Source organism: Colletotrichum higginsianum, chromosome 2, assembly GCF_001672515.1.
Source record: "Colletotrichum higginsianum IMI 349063 chromosome 2, whole genome shotgun sequence".
In the NCBI taxonomy this organism is placed as follows: Eukaryota; Fungi; Ascomycota; class Sordariomycetes; order Glomerellales; family Glomerellaceae; genus Colletotrichum; species Colletotrichum higginsianum.
Genome location: NC_030955.1, coordinates 4,976,758 through 4,994,011, shown reverse-complemented (window position 1 = coordinate 4,994,011; position 17,254 = coordinate 4,976,758). Strand labels below are relative to the sequence as shown.

The window sequence follows — 17,254 nt, the reverse complement described above, 5'->3', positions numbered from 1 at the left end:
ACAGTGCCAAACCCTCAATCGTCGTATTCAACTGTTAAGACAAGGTACGGCTTAAAATCCAAACACGCCAGCATCCAGAGCAACAGACATTCGCTGCTTGGGTACTCAGGCATCCAGTTTGTTTATTTTCTTTTGCCGATGAAGGGGTCACCTTGAAGCAACAAAGCGCAGCAAAGATCTTTAATATAACTTCATCATCACAGTCGATGGCATTGAGTAGAATATGAACGGAAGGCAAAATGCATTTCTGATTATATCTTTTTGGTCGGTCCCCGTTGGGAACTTCGAACTTGCGGACTGTCTACAGCCTCATCAGATTGAACCATCTGAGAAACCAAGCCATCTGCCATGATCGAATGATACACGACACCCCATCTGCTGATCCCAGCCCAGATGACTATAAGTCAATGCTTCCCAAAACGCCCCGAGACCTTGAGGGCGTTGCTGAAACGCTCTACCCCCGGGTCTTAACGTACAGTCGAAATCAGGGTATCTTGATGGGCAAAAGGTGCACCTTCCACTTGTTGCCCATCCTTCTCCTCCTTTGTAGTCCTGGGAGCGAAAGCCTTGGAAAGGGGGCATCGCGTCAGGTCGTTGGCAAGTCAGCGCAAGCGAGTGGCCTTGCTCAACCTTTCGGTCATATCGCGAAGGGATGCCTCCGTTGCGAAGAACCACATCGTTGCGCCGAGGGTTCGTAACCCATAGATCATCTAAGAAACGTTCATGTTCGGCCCACCGGGTCGGAGATATGGTGAGTCGCCAACTAATAACAACGAACGGCTCGTTCTTGCATCCCCCAAGATCGGTGAGGGTGTTCCAGTGGTTCTGCTTCATTTCGAAGTACTTTTCCTCTTCTTCGGTCGTCCGGGCCTCCGTCCCTTGCATTTGGTGTTGAAGTGACGAAGGAAGTCTTCCTGATTGGTGAACACGAGGCGGTGGGACTGAGCCTCGTCGTCTGTTCTCTGTCGCAAGCAAACGTACTGCTTGCCTCCTTGACGGCAGTTCTTGAAATGTTCGTCGACGCGGTCTTCGCGCAGGATCTCGCCGCATCGACATTGAACCTGTCGGCGGTCGAGGTGCCTGCGGTGTTCCCTCCACTTTTTCTGCGACCTGCTGTTGAATGTCGAGCCGCAAGGACACGCAAACTCGGGGCGTGGTACCTGACAGGGGCCAGGCGACACGCCCAAGCAGGCGTCGCAAGGGCATTGGCAGCGATGGTCCGACTCAATATGTATGCTAGAAAGTCATGTTGTCAGGAGTGTTTCCATGTGACAGCATGATAGAACGAACGAGGAATAGAGGCACGTACCGAAGTTGCAGAATGTCCGTGAACTGCTTTGGACATCGGCGGCAATACACAGGGTCGGTACCATCCAGCGTGGGACACGCTGGAGAATCGGAATGCAACGTAGCCAGAGACTGCTGGCTGGTGGAAGAGAAAGGCGTAGGAGTTGACAGAAAGGTCGATGGAGTCCTAGGAGACAAGGAGTCTCCTGGGCTGACAAGAGAAGGAGATGGTGTAGTGCCCGCCGAGAACGGAGAGAGTTCGGTCGACGGGAGAAGCAGCTGGGAAGATGAGCCTGAGGAGCATTGCGAATAATCATTGACGCGAGGTCCTATGTGAACTCCGACGGTGTATAGCCATTCTCGACTCAAACCGTTGCTCCCAGGAGCAGGCCTTTCACGGCACAAACCACCTAGAGCATCAGCAGGTCGACGACGCCGGCCAACTACATCGCCATCGTCGTAGGGTTCCTCGCGCGAATGATGATCCACATCAGCTCCCTCGTTGTAGTAAGAGTTGAAAGCGCGTCGCCATATTTCGTCCCCGAGCGGGTCGAGGTCATTTAGCACTTTGTGATGATCATATTCCCTCTCTCGAATGGCGAGCGGGCGGAGTCAAGTCTCCGCCGGCGCACCTCGACAAGGGGGTTCGGCGTCGTTGTCGACACCGGGGGAGAGAGAGAGAGCCTCGCGGCCCCGTCAGCACGGGACGGCCTAGTGTGAGGGAAACACGGAGGTTAGCGTGGTGTTACACATGCCACAAAGAAGATGCAGTACCTAGCCGCGGGGGATCGCTACAGGAAACGAGAAACAGGAGATCGAATGGTCAAGTGGCGGTGATGTGAAGCGGTGGTGATCGAGTCACAGAATGGAGTGGGAAACACAAGAGCGGGAGTTCAGAAGAAGCGCAGAGTCGGATGACGCTGGCCTGGACCAAAGCCCTGGTGGGATGTTGGGGTGAAAACGACCGCGGCGCACCAAACAGGAGAAGCAGCCGGGTTTATCAACGCTGGAACGGTCACTTTGTCTGTTTTGCGTGGGCGGCCCATCGGTGCGCCTTACGATGGGTCGCAGAGGCGCAGAGCAAGAAGCCCAATGTACGTCATCCCTCCTCTTGTTCCATTTGGCAGAGGCATACGAGGGGGTTGACATGGCCGGTTTTCTGTTTGGTCACTATTCACCCTGGGCCGGTTTTCTTATTGGCTGATGAACCAGATATGATTATCATTGCTCACTAGGTACATGGGTTAGTGCCAATGGACAGGAGAGTCTCAGTCAGGCCAGCTCCTCAGTTGATGATGGAGGTGGGCTTGCCGACGTGGACCTGCAGCATGCCGAGTCCTCCCCCCCTGCAGTTGTCGAGTCTGGCCCATTTTCCAATTGGCTGGTGCAAGTGCTGTCTGGTTAAAAGCCTCTGGCCGTTATTTTCATTGGTGATAAGTCCATACATGAAGCATGCGTAAGATGTACCTCTGTTAGGACCTGCATCAGGCTAGTTCAGAGGCGAACTGGTGGTAGGGATGATGGGTACGCTCATCAACGCGCATGCGCGGAAAGCCCTGCAGTTTCCCATCGTTTGGATTCGATGTGTTTTTTTGTTGGTCTGGCCTGTTTTCTGGTTGGTCGAAACACCAACTGGGCCGATTTTCTGACTGGTTAGACACGTAAAAGTGGTTACTTGTTCCAGACCTCCATCACGTCCGGTGCTGGTATTCGAAGCTTTCATCAAGCAGTATGAAGATTGGCCAAAGTCGTCCTGAGACACATAATGACTTGTTAACTGTAACGCCTCAAGAAATACTTGATTCGAAAGTACCTGGACTTCCCTCTACCCGTGCAGCAGTGTTCCCAAGAACAGGTCGGCTCGCAAATCCCAACAACCCAGCCCGCCATACTCACTCTCAGAGATTACTGCACTTCGAGCAGGCCGTTTATCTGATAGGCTGCTTCGGTATTAGGTTGCAACTAGAGTTCCAGGTACATTTTACTAGAGCACGATGTATATGCCGCCTTGCGTGGGCTCCCCCCTGTTGACGTGTGTTTTATCCTACCGCTGAGAGGCGGTTGACGAAGTACTATAAGGAGGAACTCGGGAACTTGGCCACTCGAGAATTTTAGCTTCTTTACTCGAGACTACGAATACTCAAAGACTTGTTCATCTCCTTGAAGGTCGTCTGCAGCTCACAAACATCAATCGCATCGTTAAGCTCATCAATACCTAAGCAGTTGGCTGCCACGTTCAAAACCTGGTTTTTTTCTGAGTCGAGACATACTCGAAATCATCCCAATTCATTTTTTCATGTTTATCCTTCCACAAATTCTCAAAACAAAGCTCTCCTCCATGGCTGGGAACACGGCCCAAGGCGCCCTTCATGAATACGTGGAATGTAAGTCTGGCCCGGTGAAGCTCCATCTGATCGCAAGTCTGACACTGGCACCCTAGCCCAGAGGAAGGAAAACGGGATATCGAACTTGACTCAATGGCTTTCGAAACGTTCCGAAGACGAGCCTTGGGGTCCATTCAATTTAAGAACGCGCGGAACAGGGGAAAGCATGCAAGCTAGCCAAGGCGTCTCGGGCAAGGACACTGAGCCATTGTCAAGTGTAGGGATGAAGTCAGGTGGCGGTTCAAAGTCCAAATGAATGAATCTTTCGGAAAAATTGGAGTTCAATTCTACCAATGCTGAAGACTTTCCTTGGTCTTCCCCCATATTTGAACTCGGCATATGTCAAACTTAGAGACTAGTCACAACACGGCTTATAAAAGCATTAAGTAGTACCCTCTTGGGTGTATCTGGGCATCTCATGCATCAAAAAACACATTACTTCGCTCGTCCTTTTTTTTTTTTATCTAATCCAAAATCATTTACAGCTTCGCCTGCTTGTCCAGACGGCGGCCGATCTCGTCAAAGTACAGCTTCTTCCCCGTCTCCAAAGCCTCCTGCAGGTAGGACCCGATCTGCACGGCCTTGACGGCGTTGGTGAGCTTCAGCGGGAGCCTGGTGTTGTCGAGCGCGGCGGCGGTGAACTCGTTGGCCTCCTGGACGAAGGCGTACTCGAAGCGGCCGTAGTAGTGGGCCGGCACCTCCCTCGTGATGCCCTGGGGCCCGTAGTAGTTGACGAAGTTGGCCTGGGGGTTGCCGTTGACGGTGAGCTTGCCGCCGGTGCCGATGAGCTCGGTGGTGTCCTCCTGGCCGTGGGCCATCATGCGCGAGTTGTAGAAGTAGGCGATCTTGCCGCCCCAGAACTCGACGATGCCGACGGCGTTGTCGCAGTCGCCGTGCTCCTTCAGCTCGGGGGAGACGGCGGTGATGCCGGAGGCGGAGACGGACTTGACCTGCGAGTCCTCGCCGAAGAACCACAAGGAGAGGTCAATGTCGTGGACTGGACAGGGCTGTTAGGAATCTCAAGCTCATCGTCAACATTGGAGGGCGGGGGGGGAGGGTACGAACCACTCATATCGACGAAGCATCCTCCGTTGAGGGCGGCGTACTTGACAAAGAATCCGCTGGGGTCGTGCTTGTCACATGTCTGAGACCTGATGATGGAGGGTCTGCCAATCAAGCCACTCTCGATCTTCTCGAACGCATCGCGGTAAGACGCGTCGAAGCGCCGAGAGAACCCGCACATGACCTTGAGGTGAGGCTTGTGTTGGGCGGCGGTGATGACCTCCATAGACTGGGTGGAACTAATCAGCACAGCACCGAAATGCGGATCACGTATCCGGGCTCACCTTGGCAAGGTCGAGGGAGATGGGCTTCTCGCAAAGAACGTGGAGGTCGTTGTTGATGGCTTTGATGGCCTCCTCGGCATGGACCTTGGTGACGGTGGCGATGACGACGGCCTGGAGGCCCTCGTGCGTGAGCATCTCATCGTAGTCGGTGTACAGCTTGACGCCGTGGGGCTCGAGCTCCTGTCTTGCCCACGCCAGCTCGTTCTGGTCGGGCGTGAAGGCGGCCACGAGCTGTGCCCGAGGCGTGCGGTGCAAGAAGTTGATGGCGTGACGCTTGCCCATGCGGCCGAGGCCGGCGGCGGCGATTCTGAGCTTTTGCACCATGGTGAGTGTGATGGGGGTGGCGAAGGTTGAGAACGGGCTTATGGAGAGATTTCAGACGCAATGGGTATCAAGTGTAGGACAAGTAATATAGAAAGAGAAATAGAGAGAGGGGAGCCTGACATCTAGCTGGTTTACTCAAAAGACATGGCCGAAAGTGCTCGCCCTTTTATATGATTGAGCAAGCCAGTGGGACGCACAAAGATGGAGATTTTTTCCTCCCCGCCCAAGTATCGACGTCAGTACCTCCCTTCACAAATGTCTGGAGGGGATTGACCTGTTGTCTGGTGTAGCACCACGTTCGGGAAACTGGTAGCGCAAGCTGCCACGACTAGAGGCTCAAGCTGCTGCGTATGACAGCAAAGAAAGGTCAACATCAGGGACCAATAAAAGCGGCTCATTCCCTCCAGACGTTGCCAAGCCCGGGAAAACATTGCCCTTGACGGCGAGAAGGGCAATAATCGCGCGCTCTCCGCGACGATCCCGAACGCGGGGAAGCGGGTCCGGGGGGCCTCACCCCCGAGTCAAGCGGGATAAATTGTATTTTCGGCTTATCGTAGGGCTCACAGCGCACTAAGATCAACCGGGAAATAGATTCCGTCGGGCTTCGTTGCCCGGATACTGTTGTGGAACATCGTGAGCTCTTGGGCTACCCGCGACTTTGACTGTGGACACGATGGGCGATTCTGGCAGTAAATCCCGGGCGCCCTATTACAGCAGAGGCCGGTTTGAAGGGATCAACGGCTGCGTAGCTCCACCGCATCGGATCAGAGTTTCATGGACTCAGTAAGCGCAGAAAAAAGTCTACTCATGGTGGATAACTTTGGCTTTTCAAACCGCTTCCACCCGTCACAGGCTCGCCTTTCTTTTCATCAAGTTGCTTACTTACGAGGGGGCCAAACCTGAGAACTGAAACGAGGCAATGGCTAGCCAGGAACCACGACATTGTGTGAAGGCATCTCGCCGATGGGCCCAAGATCAAGAGATCAACGCTCAGCCCGGAGACTCTCGGGATCTTCCCCGAGTGGTCCCCAGTTTGCTTCCCCCCGCACTCAGAAACTTACCACATCTGTCAGATACGGATAAAATGGCGCGACGAGACCCATCTCTCTCGCTCCGTTCTCCAGTTTGCTTTGGTTTGTTTTGGAACTCCTCTGATCGATTCTCCCCCCCACACACAAACATGCTGCTCCTCATCTGAGATCCAAGCCTGCCCACCGCGCACATAGCTGCACGCACACAAACAACCTAGCGGCTGGGTTCAAATGCCCACTTCGGGAGAAGGACCTGCGAGGAGGCCGGGCTGCGAGAGTTGTCGTGCCAAGTGAGTCTATCAATCTCTCTCTTGCCTCTGTCGGTAACTTGTTCCGGCTGCGAGATCCAATATTGTGGGGGACTCGCGGGGGTGCAGAATCCCGCGCGCTGAACAGCCAACTTTCGATTTCTTTTTTTATTTTAAATCCACAACGCCACGGGCTCACACACGCATGTGGCCACTTGTCGTTCACTCGGCTGATTAGGCCGATTTTCTTAGACATATTAAATGTAAGTGCGAGGGTACACATCTGGGGCTAATATTTGCCCCCGGTATCACAACCTCTGCCGTCGTCGTGACCAACGCTGACCGACTGGTCCAAAGGCGATAAGGGGGCCCCCTGTGGGCAATGCGTGAAAAAGGGCATAGACTGCATCCGCGCCACAAAGCTCAAGTTCAGGCACATCACAGGAAAAGAGTACGCGGTTCTCAATACACACCTTACCCCCTTCCAATCTCACCGTTGCTGAGATAAACGACTTCTCTTAGCGAGACCGGTGACAGTGTCAGACACCGTGGAGAGCCGCAGTATGAGTTCTCCGAGTCGCAGAAGTGGTGTCGGTTATCCGGCAAGAGACTCCGGTTCATCGACGAAACAGCCGAAATCAACAGCATACACAACGACGGGTCCGATTCCGAAGACGACACCCTCTCTGAGGTAGATGCCATCCTGACCAGCTCTACGGCACCAACCACATCACAATCCGTCATCAAAGACGCTCGAAATGCCCATGTGACGCCCTTAGAAGACAACGGCCTGGTCCCGATCCCGGTCATACGCAGTCGCGAGGAACAATCGCTTCTGCCCATCGAGCGAGGCCAGCCCTTTCCCTTGACGAGTTTACCAGCCCCGGAACCCCAACCCGCATTGCGGAGTCTGCCATCGAATTCCCTGAATCTGAACCATCTCGCTCAAAACGTCTCCTCAAACATCCGAAGCCAGTTCCCAGGGCCGATCGGCTCCATCAGTGACATCGGCAGCGGCAGCTCGGCCGAGGACCCGAGCCTTCCGGAGCCGCGTCGGTTCTTCGACAGTACCAGTCTTCCCCTGAGAGACCGTCGCGAGGCGTACTTGGTCCGGTTCTTCGTCGACCACATCGCACCGCCTTTCGACTTCGGTGATACTCTCAACCGGGTCTCGACGTTGATCCCGCAGTACGCCGCTCTGAGTCCCGTTTTGCTCAATGCCGTTCTCGCGCTGGCGGCCAAGTCCAACGACCGAGAGGGAAAGCTGGCTTTCTTCGACAAGCCGGCCAGTCGGTATCATGATATCGCCGTGGATCTCCTCGAACCGGTCTTGAGCGACTCGCACTCAGAAGTTGACGAGATTCAGTTTGCAGCGGCCGTACTACTGAGGATCTATCAGATTATCGACAGTACGTTCGTCGACTTCCCTTAGTCCAGCGGCCGGTGTTATGTCCCTCCCCCCTCCCCGTTCTTGACGCGGCTGACTGGAGCATGATAGCCGTGCGGGCCACGATACAGGCACCTCCCGCGATACTGGACTTCCTTAATTCGCGCGTGAGGGTACCGGAAAAGGGCAGCCTGCTGGAAGCAGCAATCTGTGCTTGGATACCCGCTGAAATGTTCCGGTCTGTGATGCGGAACGAACCACTCAACCTGTGCTTCCTAGACCCCATCAACTTTGATCGCTCGTTGGAACCGGCGGATGACCACGTATGGGCGTTTCGGATGATACTGCACACTATTGACATTTTAGACTACGTATTCGGAGAGACCAAAGATCCAACGACATACGGCCAACTCGCTTCATACGCCGCCAGGTGGATCAGAGCAGCGCCAGACTCGTTCACTCCGGTGTTCGTACAGAGCCCGCCGGAGAACGAGTTTTTCCCCGAGATTCTACTCATCAATGATTCCGCTGTGCTGGGGAACATGTACTACCAGCTAAGCCGGGTACTTCTGACGATGCACAACCCCGACGCGCCGCGACTCTCCAAGCGCTCGCCACACGCGGCTCGCGTAATGAAGGTCTCGCATCCCGCACTCGTCCGTCACTCGATTTTTGGGGGAACTAAAGATCATTCTATAGAACGAGATATGCACCGACGTGAAGGTAATTTGTGGGATGGCGGAGTCCATCAGTGACTGCAACCCGGCACACATGTGAGTCTTCGAGTCGGCGTTGCTGCATTGGGTCGCACAAAACGATCTCTGACCCTTCCATTCATAGAGGTGCCAGTATAGCCATCGCGCTCGCGGGAGCCCACTTTACCATTCGGGAGGAGCAGGAGGAGTTGTATAAACTCTTTTCCAAAACAGCGACACACTTCCATTGGGACATAGGCTTGATGTGAGTTATAAGCAGCGTCTGCGGCTCACTGACGCTACCCCCAATGGCCAACAACTATCAACCGTTAACACGCTCCACGCAGTATGAATCGCTTAAGAGAGGCGTGGGGTTGGTCCGAATAAGTTAGCCCTTTACTATTTGCGTCTATCCCAGGGTTTGGCTGCGGCCACTGTGGTTCTTGAGCACCATCATGGTAAGTCAGACTACCCACTTTTCGGCACCCCCCCCATTTCGGCACCCCAAAAATGCCTCAAATGCCTCATCACCAGAACATACCCCTCAACTTTCAACATCAACAACATTTTCTATACTTATGCGAATAACCTCATTTTTTCCTCAGAGCTTCTTTTCGACCTTATGGGCCAGTATACCGAAGATGAAGTCAATCAGGCCCTTGACGCAATAACCAACGGCATGCCCATTAAGAGGGCTGGTCAGGTGTATGGCATCCCAAGATCAACACTTCAGTATCGGATTAAGGGCACTCAACCAAGGTCAATTGCCTTTTCTGACCTGCAGAGACTTTCTGTTAGTCAGGAGGCTAAACTGGCTGAATGGGTTCGCATTCAGCATGCCCTTGGTGTTGCCCCAACCCATCTGCAAGTGAGGCTATTCGCAGAAAGGATCCTCCATGCCATGGGGGATACAGAGCCTATAGGAAAAGGCTGGATCCAAGCCTTCTTGAAGAGGAATCCATCAGTCAAGGTCCAGAGAAGTCGCCCTATCGATTCTAGGCGTGTTAATGGGGCATCTACTGAGGTCATCAGGGACTGGTTCAAACTACTCGCCATACCAGAGATCACCAGCATCAAACCAGCTAATAGATACAACATGGATGAGACTGGTATCCTTGAGGGCCAGGGATCTAATGGGCTGGTGCTGGGCATGTCTGAGACGAAGTCTGTACGTAAGAAACAGCCTGGATCAAGGGCATGGGTATCCATCATCGAATGCATCTCTGCCCTGGGCCATGTTCTGAATCCCCTCGTTATCTATAAGGGCAAGGCAGTCCAGCAGCAGTGGTTTCCTCTAGACCTTGGCCCTTATGAAGGATGGCAATTCACTGCAACGGAGAATGGATGGACTTCAGATGCCACTGCAGTTGAATGGCTGCAGAAGGTCTTCATCCCTCAGACTCTTCCTCAGGGCAAGGAGGTCAGGCTGCTGATCATGGATGGACATGGGAGTCATACAACGACTGACTTTATGTGGTTATGCTATATAAACAACATCCATCTATTGTTCTTACCGCCACATACCTCCCATGTCCTCCAGCCACTTGATCAGTCAGTCTTCAGCCCTGTCAAGGCAGCCTATAGGAAGGAGCTTGGATACCTTGGTCAGTGGAATGATTCAACTGTTGTAGGCAAGAGGAACTTTATAGGCTGTTATCAGAAGGCTCGTACTGCAGGTATGACGATGCAGAACATTAGAAGTGGTTGGAAATGGACAGGGTTATGGCCTGTCTCTATGGCGAAGCCTCTGATGAGCTCCCTACTGCTCCCATCAACACCAGCAGCATCAGGATCATCTGATCAGGTCAGCAAAGGGCAGTCTGGAGGCAAGGAAGCTGAAGGATGGGTATCTGCGTCATCTGCAGTGGCATGGTCGACGCCAAGGAAGATGAAGGATCTAGCTGGGCAGTTGAAGCTATTCACAGAGCTGGAGAATGATGCCTTTACTCAACGCCTTCTATTCAGGAAGGTAAAAAAAGGCTTCAGCGAGCAGGCATATGAGCTGGCAAATACCCAGCAGAAACTGGAGCTTCTGCAGGCCCAAGTCATCAATACTGCAGTAAGGAAAAGAAGGGCAGTCCAGCTGGATCCTAACACTAAGTTCGCCAACATCAAAGACATCCAGCAGGCGCAACTTAAGGCTGGGGAAAAAGAGGATGATGCAGCCGAATCCAGCGACTCTGAATACCCTAGTGAAGCTGAAAGCTGTATTGTTGTTGCATCTAGAAGAAGTCAATGATTAATTGAAGTCGACGAGTATGATGGGAATAGCTTCATTTTTGGGGTGCCGAAATGGGGGGGGTGCCGAAAAGTGGGTAGTCTGACTTATGTCTCAGCAGACTGATTCTGAAAAACGCTTGAAGAGGTAGACCATGCTGCGTTGCCGTGTTCTCGCCGCCTCGCAATCGACTATCTTCACACAAGACTTTCTCTCCCTCCGGACTCTTGCCAAGGGATACCCAGAACGAGCACATGAGGCAGACTGCCCTCAGTAAACGACAAACAACCTGACCTCGATGCTCTCCCTCGGCTCCTTTGGCGCCGGCCCAGGCTGCGTGAAAGAAGTGTGTCCCACCACCTGGGCACCCCCGGAATCATGCTGCAGGAAGAGCAAAACCTCCTCGGGCGTCTGGTCCGCCATGTACCACCATTCGTGGCGCCTCTCCGCGTCCTGCGGCCTCTGCAGCCAGTAGCCCTCGACGCCGGGCCCGACCTCGGGCTGCGGGACGGTCAGGTAGTCCTCCCAGGCCATCGACGCCGTGTCGGCCACGGTGACGGGGTTCTTGCGCACCGTCTTCAGCGGCCTCCACGCGTTGACCATCTGCCAGTGCTTCCCGTTGTCGTGCACATCGGCGTGCATCTCCGGGCAGTCCCAGCTCATCAGGATGGGAGCGAACTTGCTGGTCACGTCGACGTGCGGCCTCCGAGCCGGGCAGCGATGTTTGCGGGTGTAGGCCATCCCGTCCTCGTAGGTGACATTGCGCACCACGTGGTGGAATGCCTTGACCACAGACGCGCCGAGCCTACCAGGTGAGGCCAGACTCGTCAGCGTTGTACTATGTTGTGCTTGTGTATGTGCGTAGACAAATGTAACCAAAGGCCATGCAGATCTTTTCTGGGGGGGGAGGGGGGGAGATGGATAAGAACATACTGCTCTTTGACCAGCTTCTCAAGCTCCGGGAAGTACGTATTTCTCACTTGGTCGTCGTCCAAGTAGTCAATTTCCGGAGGACCGGTCAGTCGCGCGTATTGGAACCCGTTTTTGGGAATGGAAAACTCTCGGTCCGTTGCTCGGGCGTTGCGGACCTCGGCCGGCTGCAGGTCGAGGAACTCGGCGTCGTGAGAAAACATTTGCGCATGGTTCGGGATCTTGCCTTGGTCGTCGCGCCGGACGTAGGGGATATCCACGGTTATTGCGTCGCACGTCGCCATTTTCTCTTTGGGCTGTGTAATGACGTCTGTCTGCTCTTTGGGATTAACAAAACCTTCCAGCGATAAAGTCGAGACTTTTGTGTTGTGCTATGGAAAGCCATATATGAACACGTTTTTCAGTGGAAGAGCCGGGGAAGCCTTAACTACGCCCGTTAATGGTGGTCCGCTATCTGTCCTATCTACATCGCATTATCTCAACTTATGCGCGAGTCATCAACAGTCCGCTTAAACCTTAATAGATTAGGGGTTTCCCTCATAGGAAGCTGTGCGAGGAAGTACGAGGAAGAGGAAGTGGTCAAGAGTCAGGGCCTTCGTGAGAGATGTGTGTCCCTGAAGGACATGGCAACATCACGCATACATTACAGCTCTCTCGGTTCATCTCGTGCTCCGCATAGAAACACTGCTCGCGGATAGTCATGTGCTTTGACACGCGCTCTTGGACCACTCTCATCGCCCAACTCTGCCCTATTGACCTACCAAGTCAATAGATTCAGACGAGACCATTTGTCCAGAACGCTTGCGATGGGATCTAGGTTTGTTGGAGAGACCAGGTGCCACGTTGCAATTCAAGTAGGGGCAGCTAATCGTTTACGGGATTAGAGGTTTTGGGTGAGATCCACCTCTGCTCAGTTTTCTGGGATCAAGGCTGATTCTGCCGTCAATATCCGACCCCATTTTCATTTACAAAATGGAATGCTAGTCGCAGCTCAGTGTTGGCTTACTGGTTCGCATTTCCTTACGGCAATCGAATAGTTCCCTGCGAACATACCCGGCTCACCCGCCCCCACTTACCCGAAATCGCCCGTCTTTGAAGACGCTGGGTAATAAATATTCCGACCAAATGATACACTTGAACCACATAGGGGGGGGGGGGGTTACATCCTTCAGATGCGTCGAAATGGCGTCGTCAGATTGGCTATGCTGTACGTACGGTACATGCATGTAAGCCCAACAGACCATCCCTCGGTGCCTAAACTCGTTGTTGTTTGAAGATGACGGTCTGTTTTTTCCCTTCGCCTTCTGTGATTCTGTGGACAATTACACTTTCCAAGAGGAATTGTGAGGACAATACCTATGTCTGGGGAGTCGGTCTTCACGTTGGAGAATAACCCGAGGGCAGATGAGCATGGACATAATCCCGACAGATCCGCTGACGGTGAGCCTACTTGGACCTTCCTGAGGGCCTATTTGGAATCCTCTCTCACAATTCAGAAAACGATGCAAATGGCTCCCCACTTCGATGGCGGCTAGCCCTCCATGACCTCTCGCGATGCACTCAGGAGCACGCTTCAAGTTGCTATAACCCGGATAAAGTCACCCTACCGACGCGGCTTCTTGACATCACTGGATCTCGCAAAAACAAGATACGACTAGTGACAACGAATGAAAGCATTGTCGACAAGAGATACGTCGCTCTGTCTTATTGCTGGGGCACGTCGAACACCTTTACGCTGTCTCAAAAGACATCGAATGATTTCGCGCTGGGATTTTCGCCCTCTTGCCTACCACCTACTTTGCAAGACGCTGTCCGAGTCACGGCCGACCTCGGAATTACCTATTTATGGATAGATGCTCTGTGTATCTTCCAAGATTCGGATGGGGATTGGACAACCGAATCTTCCAAAATGGCAAGCGTGTATGGCTGCGCATTTGTTACCGTCATCGCCGCCAATGCTGGAGATTGCAGTAACGGCTTCTTTCAACGGTCCATGGACAACAGCGGGGTCGTAGGCAATCGAAAACACACCTTGAGTTTCTTCAAATCCAGAGACGAGATCATCTCATTCCAGGACGAGCCCATCAATGCCCGGGCTTGGACCCTCCAGGAACTGGGGCTCTCCCCACGCCGCCTTGTGTTCTCAACCAGTCGAACAGTTTTCACGTGCTCCCAGGATTTGAAAACTGGTCAAGAACGCAACCTTTTCGGGAAGAGAATTTGGGTTGGGCTCAAACCGGTTGTAGATCTGGGCGAATGGGGTCTGGTCGTGGAGAACTACAGCTCCCGGAACCTCACACATTCCGAAGACAAGCTTGCGGCCCTCGCAGGGCTTGCTGAGAAGTTCCATCACGCTTCCGGTGGCGAGCTCGGGAAGTATGTAGCAGGTCTCTGGGAAGCGGACCTGCCTCAACAGCTTCTCTGGCGTCGTCGGAACCCATTCAACCGCTACCAGAAAGCTGCCAAGAACGAGAGACCCGAAGAGTGGAGGGCGCCGACATGGTCTTGGGCCTCCTTGGATGGTAACATCGACTACACGTTGAACGCCTTGGGAGTTAAAAGATTCGACAGGGCAATCGTGATGTCAGTGGATGCTCCACCAGCGTCAGAAGAGAATGTGTTCGGAAAGGTAACCAGCGGCCAACTCACCATCCGTGGCCCAAGTCTGGCGTCACGAACGGCGGAAGGACTCGAAATCGGCCCCGTGCCGAACGAAGAAGGTCCATCCACATTGACCCGTAGAGGTCAAGAATTCGTGACTGTCCAATTCGACATAGAAAGTGACGTGGACAAACTCAGTGAATCGAAAACAGAACTACACTTTCTCGCCATGATCAACAGTCCCAAAGAGACGTATGGTTTGGTCTTGAAAAGAATGGGAGGGGACAAGTTTCAGAGAGTTGGTCTTTTCGTACCAAAGAACAGCTCCCAGTGGCTTCAGGAAAGCGAAACGGCTGTCTATACTATCGTCTAGATGTAGGTTTGACCACCAGAATTTGAATTTCTCTGCCCAGTTATATCGTAAATCTAATCCACTGCAAGTCCATGGTGATCTCGAATAACGAAGAACTTCTTGAAGTCTTCACGGCCCTTCTAGACGGCCTAAGTAGCAATGTGATGATGTCCTGCTCCGATTGGTATCGAAGTGAGAACGCTTCACATGGCAGACAAACTTCTGTCAAGTCCACGCTTTTTTAAAACGTGGGCCGGGTTGTGGATTTGATGGCAAACCCTCAAATGTCGTTGTTGAATTGCAAGCTCCATGTTACTGGACTCTGTCAACGCCTCTCCCTTGCTCAAACCCACGACTACTGCGACCACCCTGCCATATGTTCCGGTCTGTTCCCTCGGGGATTTCGGTTTCATACAGATGCGGGTTTCGTTTCCTAAGGTCGTGTTAGCTCAGTCATCGCCACAGGCTTCGAAACGTACAGATCCCTCTTGTACAGGTAGTCGAGCAAGTATATTCCTATGGTAGCAAGAGCGCCGAACAAAATTAACACCTCGTAGCCGTAGTTATACTTGGGGGCGTCGTATGTCGGAAACAAAACCACTTGTTCAGCGTGTTAGCTCGCAAATCATGACGTAAAGGGAGCCGGAGAGTGAAGGCCGACTTCGAGCCTTCTCGACTGGGTGTTTCCGACTTACCAGGCATCCAAGCACTGAAAGTGTAAGTGAATATGTTTCCTGTGGCAACGAGGAGCTGTCGAAGGTTGGCATTCCATTGAGTGATCTCATGCCCGTAGCTGATCACTACAGGCTGCGCCGCTCCGCCCGTGTAGCTCAGATAAAAGGCGGCGAGTAATGCTGCCTTTGGCACACTCCAGACTGACAACACGATGTTCGAAACCAGCACGAGTACTTGCACGAATACAACGGTCAACACCCGACTGCCCGTTGCGTCTGACAGCCACCCCACCGAAAAGGCTGCCACAATCTGAATGACATTGCCTAGTGGTAGTGTCCTATTAGCACATGCGTTGACCACTCTGTGAAGCTTTAGGCTTACCAATGGTTGGGAGAATGTTTGTCTGCACAACGCTGTAGCCCTCTGACTTGAGGTAGAGATTGAAATAACCTGTACCAGATCCAGCTTCAGCAACCATGAGATATGGTAGAATGAATGCCCAAAGCTGCCACGAAGTGTATATCTCCTTGATGCCCTTCAGCGTGAGATCTGATGGCGGCTTACGGCCCATCTTTTGAATGCGCTGCATGCCGTACTCGCGATCCTATTATCCATCTATTAGGTCTTGAAAAAATCAGTCATTACTAAGGTTTGGCCAATCGCTCACCTCTTGCTTCAGATAGAAGGCTCTGGTGTTATGGGGCAGATCGGGGAGGGCGAAGAATCCGTACAGAGCAATCGGTATAGAGATGACTCCTGGAAAGATGTCAGCAGATTTCCGTCATTTGAACACGATGATTAACCTGCCATCCATGATGAACAACCATCTCCAACCGGACAAGCCCGCTGTCCCGTTCATTCCCGTATACAATCCGGCCTGGAGATAGCCGCTGAAGATTCCCGCAATAGCCGCCGTCTGTTCGAATAAAGCCATCCGCTTGGCGAGTTGCGTCTTGCCGTACCAGCTGCCCAGAATGCTGGCGAAGCCAGGAAACGAGCAAGATTCGAGGAGCCCGATGAAGAAACGCAAAGTGCAGAGCTAGGTGATTGTGAGCATCTTCCGCTGCATCCCGAGACATGATATTTGACCAACCGTTTCCACGTTTTTGGCACTTGCCATAACTATTGTCAAAGCAGACCAACCCAGCTCGCAAGCTGGTATCCAGATGGAAGGACGGACCCATTTCAGCTGTATCATCTGCGCCGGTATGGTACCAATGATGATGCCAATGTTGAAGTAAGTGTTTAGAAGATTTCTCTCGTTGCCGTAGAGCTCTAACTCCTCCTGCATCCCGCTGATGAATGCGTTGCTGTAGTTGTTTTGGTCTAGGTACTTGATGAAATAGCCCAAGAGGACATAGGAGCTAGTCTTTTTGTCAGTTCAAAGAACACCATCGGAATTAGTCCACAGGATACTGCACTTACAAGAGGAAAGTGTCCAACTTTCGAACATATTTTCTTTCTCTCGGATCATCCCCCCATATCTTGCGTGAGAAGCTCGAGAATCGTCTATCTCGCGGCGTCCCGGAGCTTTTGGCCTCACCCCCGGGTTCAGTTAGGACCATTGCGTCTTGTTTTGTGCCGTAGTTCGACAAGGTATGATCTTGCAATAGCGGAAGTTTTACCGATGATTGAGACATTTTGAACTTATGCTCCTGATGTAGAAGTTCCGCGGTGACTGCTGGATAAATGAGTTCAGTATCTCCTCTATCATCAGCACGCAACCGCATTCGATGATGATGAAAAGCTCCGAAGACTGATGAAGGCCAAGCGGCC

The 17,254-nt window shown here is 52.8% G+C and overlaps 6 protein-coding genes across 6 annotated transcripts; 2 read left to right on the top strand and 4 right to left on the bottom strand.

Annotated features, from left to right (window-relative positions):
- Positions 1-14: 14 nt before the first annotated feature.
- CH63R_03210 (uncharacterized protein) lies at positions 15-1,591 on the bottom strand (the record flags this gene model as incomplete). The annotated part of the gene is made up of 5 exons (XM_018298185.1): positions 15-31; positions 477-941; positions 982-1,236; positions 1,310-1,426; positions 1,504-1,591. The coding sequence occupies 5 exons, from the start codon at positions 1,589-1,591 to the stop codon at positions 15-17; spliced, it is 942 nt and encodes a 313-aa protein (XP_018163001.1).
- A 2,559-nt stretch (positions 1,592-4,150) lies between these two features.
- On the bottom strand, positions 4,151-5,341 carry CH63R_03209 (Oxidoreductase; the record flags this gene model as incomplete). Its single annotated transcript, XM_018298184.1, has 3 exons — positions 4,151-4,668; positions 4,737-4,962; positions 5,018-5,341. 3 exons carry the CDS (start codon positions 5,339-5,341, stop codon positions 4,151-4,153), a joined length of 1,068 nt encoding a protein of 355 aa, XP_018163000.1.
- Positions 5,342-6,603: 1,262 nt separating this feature from the next.
- Positions 6,604-8,052, top strand: CH63R_03208 (Arca-like protein; the record flags this gene model as incomplete). Its single annotated transcript, XM_018298183.1, has 2 exons — positions 6,604-6,662; positions 7,143-8,052. 2 exons carry the CDS (start codon positions 6,604-6,606, stop codon positions 8,050-8,052), a joined length of 969 nt encoding a protein of 322 aa, XP_018162999.1.
- Positions 8,053-11,190: 3,138 nt separating this feature from the next.
- On the bottom strand, positions 11,191-12,134 carry CH63R_03207 (GA4 desaturase family protein; the record flags this gene model as incomplete). The annotated part of the gene is made up of 2 exons (XM_018298182.1): positions 11,191-11,758; positions 11,854-12,134. The coding sequence occupies 2 exons, from the start codon at positions 12,132-12,134 to the stop codon at positions 11,191-11,193; spliced, it is 849 nt and encodes a 282-aa protein (XP_018162998.1).
- Positions 12,135-13,759: 1,625 nt separating this feature from the next.
- On the top strand, positions 13,760-14,824 carry CH63R_03206 (Heterokaryon incompatibility protein; the record flags this gene model as incomplete). Its single annotated transcript, XM_018298181.1, has 1 exon — positions 13,760-14,824. One exon carries the CDS (start codon positions 13,760-13,762, stop codon positions 14,822-14,824), a length of 1,065 nt encoding a protein of 354 aa, XP_018162997.1.
- A 412-nt stretch (positions 14,825-15,236) lies between these two features.
- CH63R_03205 (Pantothenate transporter) lies at positions 15,237-17,118 on the bottom strand (the record flags this gene model as incomplete). Its single annotated transcript, XM_018298180.1, has 7 exons — positions 15,237-15,403; positions 15,499-15,801; positions 15,860-16,082; positions 16,146-16,234; positions 16,313-16,517; positions 16,572-16,842; positions 16,904-17,118. 7 exons carry the CDS (start codon positions 17,116-17,118, stop codon positions 15,237-15,239), a joined length of 1,473 nt encoding a protein of 490 aa, XP_018162996.1.
- Positions 17,119-17,254: the final 136 nt, after the last annotated feature.